Source organism: Epinephelus lanceolatus, chromosome 14, assembly GCF_041903045.1.
Source record: "Epinephelus lanceolatus isolate andai-2023 chromosome 14, ASM4190304v1, whole genome shotgun sequence".
Taxonomy (NCBI): Eukaryota; Metazoa; Chordata; class Actinopteri; order Perciformes; family Serranidae; genus Epinephelus; species Epinephelus lanceolatus.
The window spans coordinates 15,856,687-15,867,650 of record NC_135747.1 but is presented as its reverse complement, the minus strand read 5'-3'; the positions used below and the strand labels follow the sequence as shown (position 1 = coordinate 15,867,650).

Here is a 10,964-nt window from a genome sequence, read left to right as displayed (position 1 = left end):
TTAAGCCATGTCTGTAGTGACAAAATCAGGTGTTTTCAGCAACAGGTACGGAAGGTTTTTAGCCATGCTTGTGGTGACAAAAGTAGGTATTTTTCAATGAGTGGTCGGGACCTTTTTAGCCTTGCTTGTAGCAATCAAACAAGGTATTTCAACCTTTCCTCACCTGAATCAAGTGCTTTTTTGTGCCTAAACATAACCACATGTTAACCACATTGCTGTCAAAACATAAAATTGAAAATTGAAACAAAGTTTCAACATATCCCTACAAATGAAATAATTGCAAAAAGCTACAATGTAAACATTTGCTGGTGTTTGGACTGATGTACAACACTGTTTATTTAAATAAACACTGCATATCAGTCAAGTTTGACTAGACAACACTAGTACTGTTACCATTCCCAATGCCATTAATTTGTGTTAATGCTCATCAGAAGAAAGGTATCACACATACTTCTACATGAACAATATTTTAACATGCCTGTTATGTCAGATCTCCTACTTAAGCTTGTCAACACAGAGCGTTGCACTGTGCATTACGTCACAGTGTAAAGACTAATAATAACAAACATGAACACATTCAGTCATTTAACACATTTTTATGTCAAATTATAATATTAATCAATAATGGTATCAGTAAACCTCTAAATGTTGTCAGGTGATAACAATGAATGTAACATAACCTAAAATTAAGAAATCAATGACAACAACCTTTTCAAAAACCCCACAAAGACAACAAAGGCTGTCACAAAAACTAAAGGAGCAGAGAAGCCAAAATCTAAAAAACACTATCTGATCTAATGAATTTTAGGATTGCCTTTTATGTGAAGAGCATCAGGGGTTTAAGCCCAATTACTGAACATCCCACCAAGAGGGTAAAAACAGTGTAATGAGGGGCCCTCGACTGGCATGAGGCAGTTTTACTGGAAGCACTAAGGCACCTGAATCAACAATGGAAAGCACAGGCACCTACATATAAAACCTGAAATAAACTATATTAAAAAAATGTACTTAAACTTGTTTTTTCCGCTTTCACTGGAGGGTAGTTTGTGAGGAGACTTGATTAAAATATATTATACTGCAGTTCCAGTATCATAATTTACATCGCTCCTTAATAGACACTCTCTTTGCAATAATTGGAACAAAAGTGCTGAAGTGATCATGAGTGCTCGAGGGCTTAATAAGTAAATGTTAATGTGCTGTATCCATAAATTGGAACAGTTCCTCCAGTGATTGCGGATGCACAATTTAAGTATCTGCTGCTTATATGGCAGAGTCTCAAGGCCCCCTGCTAAGTTCACATTTTAAAAGGCAACATCACTTGATTGCAATGTAAATCTCAAGCCCGCTGATTTATTTTGATGGCAGTCAATTTTTGAGACAAACAATGAAGATGCTAAACGGTTTTAATCAGAGCCCCACACAAATAATCACCTCTAAAAATTAACCACAGTCAGTAGCGAGGGATTTTTATTTTCTAATAATTCCTCTTCTCATGCTGAAGTAACAAGTCTCAAGTTTATCAAGGGTGCCCTTGAGAAAACAGCATGGTTGTCTATAAACTTTTTTTTCTTTTAACATCATATTACATCCAACCAAATATATTACACTAGTGTCTGCAGTAATTTTACAGTTCGGTAAAGTTAATAAAAAACCAATATAAACCTCTGGCATGACAGCACTTTTCAAGGTGAATCAACATGCGTGATTAGCCTCTCTCGAACGTTGCTGACACCCAATGATGCATAAAGGCTCGAGGACAAATATATAAAAATCTATCTTTCAAAACTATTTAATGAATGTCCCCTATCTTCATTTTTGACATCTTATATACAGTAACTCAGAGGCAGTGCCGGCGTGCGTCCAGCAGCATCCTTCATCGGTGACAGTAAGTGGACAAAAGCTTGAGGAAGATTAACTAGAGAATAATTTGGTTTTTGAAGCTGCGGTTGAGGTCTTTGTGCGGGAGGACAATCGAGTTGAGTATTATCACCTCGGAAGGGATGGTCACATTACAACCTGAGAAGAAAAAGCAAGGCTGTATTTAGTCTGTGCAGTGTGGTACAGTACAGAGGACGAATTATACATCAGTAGTAACTCACACTTATGGTGTATAGGATGTGACCTATTTTAAATTTCTGGTTTGTCCAAGAGGAGCTAAAGGGGAGCATCACTGAATAAAACTTACAGAAAATCAAAAATGAATAGACAATAATAGACAACGATGCATCGATGGATGTACTGTTTTAACAAGTGATCTCTGAGAAGTGCAGTGCAAACATTTCAAAACAATTAACACTGAAAACATAGACGATGGCAGATTTATAATTCAGTGATGCTTGTGCCATGTTGGCCTCTTATTGCTAGAAAATGAAAAAGACAAATGCATGCACAAATATGTCACATTACTATTCAAATACATGCTTTAGACAACTGCTGGGACCGATCCCAGCATGGGCCCAGGAGTAACCCTTGTCTATGCAACCAAAATTTAGAAAACAGAAGCATTTCCCCTCGTTAACTTTTAAAAAGAAGAACTATAACAAAACGCTGAAGACAAAAATACAATTACGATACTGAATACAATGAATAATTATCAATGCATCTGAGGAAGGCAAGTTTCACTTCAGGTCGGAGCACTCTCACCAAGAATAGTAATGGAGGGTGTGAGTTTTCCGTCTCTGAAGAGGGTCTCGCTGTCAATCTTTGCAAAAGGATCATTGGGGTTTGGGTCACTCGGCGTTCCTTCTACTCTTGCCCACTTGCCAATGGTGCTGTCCCATCCCACAATGCTGTTCAAAACACAGCAGTGATCCTACAGGAAAAAAACGACATGGGTTTTCAGGTGTCCATAATGTGTGCTGTATTAGAAATGTGGAGGAAAAAAAAAACAGTGATCAGGGCCAAATCAGAGTACTTATAATTTCAGATTAAAAACAGGTAGTGTTTATTTAGAAATATAGCTCAGCTAACAAATTGTCCTTGTAGGCAGTATGCAATAAAAGCCAATAAGTCACCCGCAGTCTGAATTCATTTTGAAGGCACCCAGTCATCACTGGAGACATTGGATTAAATTATGCCAGCCTCCAAATCGTTAAAAATGACATCTTTGTGAGAGGCACAGGCAACAATATTTCTGGAGTGACAGAAGAGCTTAAAGATAAATTCTAGACAAGTCACTGTTGAAGTGTGGATAATGTTTCTAATAAAATGTTAAGATGTCACCGGCAGTGAATGGCCAGATAAATTTGCCTTCAGCTCACTCAGTTTAAGTCCCACTTTAATTCCAAAGTTGGAGGTTACAGTGCAAGTGAAGTTAATATTCTCAGCAAAGACTGCTCTTATTTGAAGTGGAAACAGACAGGTTTTTGCTTTAGCTTATCATTGTGAAGTCAGTGTTGATTGCACAATGTAATGGCTGTAGAACAATGACACCACCAGCATTTAGACCGATTCCCTATTAGCCTTGTTTTCACTATGCAATTCTGTATGTTGCAGGTTTAATGTCACGGGAAGATTTACGGCACAAAGGAGGTGCGTCAACCATTACACAACCTACACAGGAAGAGGATGGCACTTTTGCTTCCCTGGTAGCTATTGGTAGCTTTCCTGTTACCAAAGATCATTCTGCAGTTACTCTCCCCAGTACCAGAAATGGCAGATGATGGAACAACCAAAGCAGCTGTGGAAAACAAAATGTAGTGTGTCTTGTGTTGTTAGACACTGTTAGGCTCTGAGGAAAACGAAAGGCGAGGGCTGAACCCATCATAATTCAGCACTAAGGGGAAAAAAAAATGTTTTTTTTTTTTTTGTATTTCTTTAAACTAATCGCAAATGTCTTGGGTGACGCTCAGCCCAGGATGCAGCAACAGCGCTCTTGTGAGATCATGTCAGAAAGGAACTTGTTTTGGTGAGGAGGCGAGCCCTGGCATTAAAATGGAGAAATACCCACAAAAGAAAACACCACATAAAACTGTAAAAGACATTTTCGCATGGCTGCTACCTCTTAACTTGTTGTTTCACATGCAGCGCTAAAACGTGTTGAGAAAAACAGCGAGACTAGTTTTACTTAGCGACAGGGATTTTGAGACTGAAGTAGGTAGCAAATAAAAGGCCTTATACCCACAGTCTATATCCTATGAGCCAGACTGCATTAAGCAATCAATTGAAAATAGCACTATCATTTCATATTAGACAGTTCCTACTGTGTACTCTCAATGAGGTGCATGGCAAGACACCAAATACCTAACCAGTACAGATGTGGAAAAGGCTCTAGGGTGAGTCCTGTGTTGCAACAAGCCCTTGCTGGTCCTTTTTAGGCAGTAATAGGAAAGAGAGGACATTTCACAGGGGCTTACCTGTAGAGTTGCACCATGAAGGATGACGGATTCTCGAACTCTGACCCCAGCACCAATTGTCACTCCAGTGCCAATGGAGACATTAGGACCCAACTGGGTTGATAAAGGAAAAATAAAAAGTATGATACACCTGTATTTCACTTTTTAACCTTTAATAACAGCTGGATATTTTTCATAAAATGGTTATCTGTTAAAGGTTCCTGCTCATTTTTGTGTATTTACGGTGCAAAGTGTGACACAATAGGGAAGGATGCTTACCATAGCAGTGGGGTCAATGTTGGCTGTAGGGTGAATGTAGACATTACCTGGAGAAATGGGAGAAAGTATGAATAGATTTGCCGCTGATACAAGACAGAAACAAAAGGAGATGAAAGAATCTTACCACTTATTTTGGGACCTCCCTCCTTATTTGAAGCCAATCTTTCAGGGTGAGTTGTGTGATACTGGTTGAGGTACAACCGACTGGCATAAATTGCAGATCTGGGAAAAGATTTCAAAAAAGGCATCAGTATCTACACTATCAATATCACAATGTTTCTTTTGGATTGAGGCAGCAATGTATGGTCCTGCTGTTTAAAGCACATTTTAAATGTTTAAATGTTAACCAAGGAATCCTTCAAAAGGAATAAAAATAGTATTCAGCTGTGTTCAATCTGACCACACCGTCATTTTTCATAAATACCATTTAAGCCGATATGTATGACAGTCCAATGTCTCTCTCCTCCTCCAACCTTTTTACAGGCTGCAGGGTTGTCACTAAGACAAATATATGTCCTGTTGAATGTGACAGCATTTCTGACATGTGCACTCACCCTGCGGATTTAATCTGGCTCCAGAAGCTGAGGGTTTTATACACGTAGAGTTTGCCCTGCCCTGCCAGGGCAGTGAAAATGTCCTGCTCCAGCCTGATGGCCTCTGCTCGGTGCCAGCCGTTGGTTGGCTCCTCTCTGCAGGAGACAGATCATCAGTTTATGGCACCGAGTTACAAACCAGGGCTGGGGGGCTCATTTATTAAAATACAATCTTGCGCACAGAGTTAGGGGTTAGAATGAAATCCAAGACAGAGTTGGGATCTCAACAGAAAAATACACTGTAAACTGAAAATTGCATTTAGCTAGTTCAATTTTCACTGCAATAACAAAACTCTCGGGGTACGGCTGCCATTATATCAATGTTTTCTCCCCATATTTTTTGAAAAATTGAGTGAAATGTTTTTTTTTTTTAAAATGAGGCAGCTGATTTCCCCAAAGTGCTGTCCCTACAGTAAAGTGGATGTACTGTATGACTACCTAAATAGTAGGCAGATGATGAGACACTGCAGGCAAGGATTCTATATCTACAGTCACTAGTGACACTGACAGCACAAACAAACCTATGTAAGTCTTTTGTGACCAATTTTATCATTCTGCTTGACTACCTAATAAGCAATTTATATATACAGTGTGTGTTGTATTATCATTTCCTTGTACTAAAAATTATGCCAGTAAAGAAAAAGCAATACTTTAAGAATTAAGGATGAGTTCCTTTTCTCATTACTCCACTTGTACTCAAAAAGTCTTTCATATTTCTGTAATATCCGGTTCAAACCATCCAAGTGGAGCCAATAGCTCCAAACTTTTCTTAAAGCCAAGTAAAAAATAAACAAGAACTTATTGCCCTCCTACATCGCCCCTAGAATAAAATGAGAGCAGTGAGTTAAAATGCATCAATGATACTAACTTTGATGGTGTCAGTGCTGGGTTAAAACCAAAGCTGATTACCTAGTAGTGATCCAAAACTTAAGCAGAAGCGTCTACGTGTTCCACATTAATCAGGGTCTCTGGCATAGTGTATTGTGAGAGCCCCAAGATGAAACAGTGTTAAATATTGATGAAAAGAATATTTTAAAGGATTGCACCCATAATCGAAGTTTTAGCAAAAAGGAGGGGATGTGGTTAGAGGCAAAGTGCTCCCCTAGAGATTTCTGCAGTATAAACCATCTCATTTCTATCAAGTATCTCTGATGTGTTCGACAATTTTGCTGATTCAGTGCGCGGCTTGATTTAAGTGCTATTGATGTCAGCAGGTGAATTATGCACAGCGTGGTTTGACCTTTTGTAATATATTTCAGGTGTCACCGGGGTGCCAGATGTTAGGTCTCCTTCACCACAGTGAACATTTGAAAACACAAAAAAATTCCTCATATTTCCACAAATTGGGAAAAAAAACAAAACAAAAATCAAATCCCTGTATTGATCCCATGTGTTATTATGGCTTCTGTGAGCAACCAGTCCGTCCACATGCACATTTAGGCTGTGATCAGACAGGAAGCTTTTCTCATGTTCAGAAGAAAAACACAGCTGGGAGTGTAGCAACTAACAATCAAAGCAAGAACTCATACAATAGAAGACTGTTACATAATTCTCATCGGCAACTGTGTTACATAAAGTTTCTCCAACTGCGAGACATCTTATAAGTCTTTGCTAGCTAACCTTGAGAAACAACAGGAACAACTTAAAAGTAAATAAAAATAGATGTGAGGAAGTCAGTTGAGTGCTTGCCCTTAAGAAGATGAACAGACCATTGCAAAATGCAGGATGCAGTGTTAGACACTTGAAAGAGCGAGCTACAATAGGTTGATTTTTTCTGGACAAAAATTATACCAGACAAAGAATGTTTTGTCTTAACTCTAGGACTTGAGGCAAAACTTAGACATTTTGGGAAAACTGTATTCGCTTTGTGGCTGTTAGGTGAGAAGCCTGATAATCTTATATCTCTCCATTAAATATGAAGGTACAGCCAGCTGCCAGATAGCTTAGTGTAGCACAAAGACTGGACACAGCTAGCCTGCCTCTGTCCAAAGGTAACAAAATCCACCTACATTTTATCCCCAACCAAGTTAGCAGAGGGCTAAACCGGAAGTTGGCTGCTAAGCTGGAAAAGTCTCTAGTGCACGTGCTCAATGGGCCCAACGATGCAGAAGATCTGGGTAATTTTATACTGTGGAAGTCAAACTTTTTTGGTTTCATAAGCCTCTGAGCAACTTTCATGGGACTATATAAGGCCCCGCCTCCAATGCTGTATCCAGTCTACATCCATGCTTTCCAGTCTTTGTACAAAGCTAAGCTAACTGCCTGCTGGCTGTAGCTTCATATTTCCAAACAGACATGAGAGTGGCATAAATCATCTCATCTAATACTCCAGTACAAAGTTACAGCAAGATAAATAAGCATGTTTACCAAAACGTCAAACTCCTCCTTTAATCTTTGACAGGCAAAGACCCCGTAGTGCCCATCTCAAGGACAAAACTTGCCCAAAGACAGAATAAATCAATAAATACATAAAGACAAGCTGCTTGCAAGGAGGTGCATAATTTGGCCAAAAAAAGTGCATAGCAAAAAAGGGCACAGGCAACATTCACAAAGCAGCCTGTGAAATTTCAGCCTTAACATGGGTTATCTTTCTACAGCTCACACCATACGCTAAGTGCTCTATGACTACACCGTGCAGCCTAAATGTACCAACTTACCCATCATATGGATATCTGATGATTGTGTGAGCAAACAGAAATCATGGCGAGGAGGAGAAGGGAAGGAAAAAGGACAAATGAAGAGAAGCAAAGAGATGGAATAAATGGTATTAACATGCATTCCCACTCACAGATCCCCGTGAGGGAGAGCTTCAACTCACAACAGCATGTCCTGCTGGTTCTTCTGGAAGACGGCACCGATATGCTGGAAGATTTCGGGGTTAAAGAGGTATATGCCGCAGTTTATGATGTCGCTCACAAATGTGCTCGGCTTTTCCACATAATGCAAGACCTGAAAAAGAAAAGGGGTACTTGTTATTTCAAGGCTAAATAATAATTAGTGAGTATTAAGGAAAATAAACTAGGAAGGGTTAAATACCTCATTTGTTTCCTCATTTTCAACAATACAGCCGTAATTCATGGATTGCTTTCTGTTTGCCTGATGAGAGAAGAATGGCAGCACAATTTAGGATACATCAAATTTTTGAAATCAACAAACCCAGATCTGATATTTCATTACATTCAGCATGCCAGAAGCAACAAAAAATAAATAACAGAAAAACTTTTTGGAACTCTACTCTGACTACATTTCACGAGTTCTATTAAAGACAGTAACAACTGTCAATAATGATTTCTCACCGTTGTCCCAAGGATAACAAAGCTGTTTGGTTCTCCATGTTCCTTCTGGAAGCTGAGCATCTCTGCGAGAGGAAACGCTGAGCAAACATCAGCATTCAGAACAAAGAAAGCCTCTGGACTGCCGGAGACAATCTGATCTCTGAAGTGATAGATGCCCCCTCCAGTGCCCAGGGCTGCATACTCCTGCAAATACCTGTGGTGCAGAATCAGGAAGAACAGCATACCTGCAGTCATTCGGCAGCAGCAGTGCACCGCAGCAGGAAAAGTACCACCACTTGTACAGAAAACATTAACTTAAAAAGTACAAGTAGAAGCAATATATTAGGTACAGTGCTTCTGTCAAATATCATCACAGTTCAGAGCAGCTGAGAAACAGAAATATAAAAAAGGTTTGCAACTGGTCTCTACTGTTTAATGAATGATGTGTAATTAAGAAAAAGAAGAATTCTTGTCATGTCATAATGTCTTAGTGTTACTTTAGACCTTAGCTGTACATTCTCATAACTCCTACTATTACTTACACAATATAATATACCTATACACTGTATGCAAGTAACTAGGTATGCTTGTACTTGTTTAATGAGATAGCTAAAAGCTATTTTTGTTTACCAGTTTTTGAGCTCTGTTGTTTACCTGATGGAAATTTTGAACTCCTGCTGTGCATTAAACAGGAATCTGGTCAGTTCTTCATTTGGCTGATAAAAGCCGATGAGCAAAATCTCCTTCATATTCGGTACCTTGTAACAGAAAAGATGTTTATTACTGGACTGACAGATTAAGGGCCCAAGAGCCGAAACGTCATGAAAATAAAATAAATGTATATGGAGCCAGAGTGTGCAACACTTGTTTTCTATGATCAAGTCTACTGCTAGTGATCAGCACCTCGTTATCATTCTTGGTGTCTATTACTCTTGCATTTTAAAGAAATTTTTTTGCCAACCAGCAACTGGGAGGACATGCTCTTCACTACTTTAACAACCAGTTAGGCTAGAACAGTGGTTCCCGACTGGTTCAGCCATGAGACCCAGATTTCTCCTTAGTCATTCCTTCAAGGTCCACACAGTTGAATACATTCAGCATGACAGTTTGGCCATGTCGTCATGCTAGACTACTGTCTCTGTCAAGTAGCTGTCCATTAGTCATTAACTCTACAGCAGGAAACAGCACTTAAAAAATACAGCTCTGTGTCGGAAATTCATCATATTTTTTAAAAAAAAAAACTAAAGAGAAAGAGAAAGAGTTTTTTACAACCCAGACATGTTTACTTGTCACTTGCGGTCCATTTGGAACGGACCCGCAACCCATTTTTGGAACGAGACCCACTAGTTGGGAACCATATGCGAGAACACAATGATTTAACTTGAATTTCATTTTACTTTGATTTAATTGAGATTTAACACTAGCATCTGTTTACTAACTAAATGCAATCTGCTACTTGACTATATGACGTATCCATGTTACTTTCAAACAATCTACTTCCACAATTGCCCTGCATTGTAAACTACCTGTGCTAGTACTGAAGTATTGCAGTTACACCCACCTTGGCACATGCTTCAATGTGATGCTGCAGCATGGGTACACCTGCTACTGGAAACAAGGGTTTGGGCACCTCAAATGACAGCGGCCTGAACCTTGTGCCTGCAAAGCAATGTCAGCCATTACTTGCACATCAGGTTAAAATGCAGATCACTTTTTTGTCATGTTTCTAGTATGCACCAAAACTACACAGAGCCCTAAACTACATTACAGGTGATGTCATGTCCTTTGATATAAAAAGAAAACCCTATCAGAAATGTGGTATTTTAAATCACCATCCTTATGGACAGGCTGGTGTCTCAACTTGGTTTTATTCTACTCTCTTGTTAGTATTTCTGAACTGCATGGTGGACTGAAGTCATGCCGAACTTATGAGTGTGTCCTAACGCCACCATTAAAAGCATTTCTTAACGTATTCCTGTAATAAATGAGCAGTAATATTAAAAGCCGCCATTCTTAAATTGGAGTACGGTCACTTGCTATGAGAGATAATGGGTTTATGAGGTGATTAAATGAGCCACTAGTAACTCTCACCGTTAGTCAGTCAGTTAGTGTTGTGGTCATAACAATATTAGGCTATACAGTAAAATGTTCTGTGTCCATATGTTTATGTGGTGCCCCCTCATTATGCCACGTCAGTGATATAAACAAGCTCAGCGGGTCTTCGGATGTCTTGTTAGCATGTTAGCACACCTAGCTTCGCTTTAACCCCGCACAGCTGACAATACAAAACACGACAAGGAGGAGATTTATTCTCACCTTTCTGAGGGCCTCCAATTAAAATAACAGCCTTCAACATGTTGACCGAGAAGATATGTTTTGTGACAGACAAGTCCTGCCTGAAGACTACACCTGTAGCCGCTTGGTGAGTATTTCCGTATCCACTTCCTGGTTGTGACGTCGACGAGATCAGAGTGAAAACAGGG

General features: G+C 39.4%; 1 protein-coding gene across 2 annotated transcripts; it reads right to left on the bottom strand.

The window, feature by feature from the left end:
* Window positions 1-306: 306 nt before the first annotated feature.
* gmppaa (GDP-mannose pyrophosphorylase Aa) lies at window positions 307-10,930 on the bottom strand. Of its 2 annotated transcripts, XM_033618240.2 has the most exons (13): window positions 10,798-10,930; window positions 10,043-10,140; window positions 9,136-9,239; window positions 8,503-8,695; window positions 8,243-8,302; window positions 8,025-8,155; window positions 7,864-7,878; window positions 5,168-5,302; window positions 4,738-4,835; window positions 4,614-4,660; window positions 4,356-4,448; window positions 2,644-2,812; window positions 307-2,016 (listed from the first exon to the last, which is right to left on the bottom strand). In XM_033618240.2, exons 1-13 carry the CDS (start codon window positions 10,835-10,837, stop codon window positions 1,916-1,918), a joined length of 1,284 nt encoding a protein of 427 aa, XP_033474131.1. In that variant the 5' UTR covers window positions 10,838-10,930; the 3' UTR covers window positions 307-1,915. The 2 variants fall into 2 exon arrangements, with proteins under 2 accessions (XP_033474131.1, XP_033474132.1); XM_033618241.2 differs by lacking the exon at window positions 7,864-7,878.
* Between the last annotated feature and the right edge of the window lie 34 nt (window positions 10,931-10,964).

Bases quoted from the DNA above. Each gene is read 5' to 3' on its own strand.
- gmppaa (XM_033618240.2), bottom strand. From the start codon at position 10,837: ATGTTGAAGGCTGTTATTTTAATTGGAGGCCCTCAGAAAG. The intron at 8,303-8,502 runs GTGAGAAATCAT...TTCTCTCATCAG, and splicing joins TTGTTATCCTTGGGACAACG to GCAAACAGAAAGCAATCCAT. The intron at 4,661-4,737 runs GTAAGATTCTTT...CCATTTCTCCAG, and splicing joins GGGAGGTCCCAAAATAAGTG to GTAATGTCTACATTCACCCT.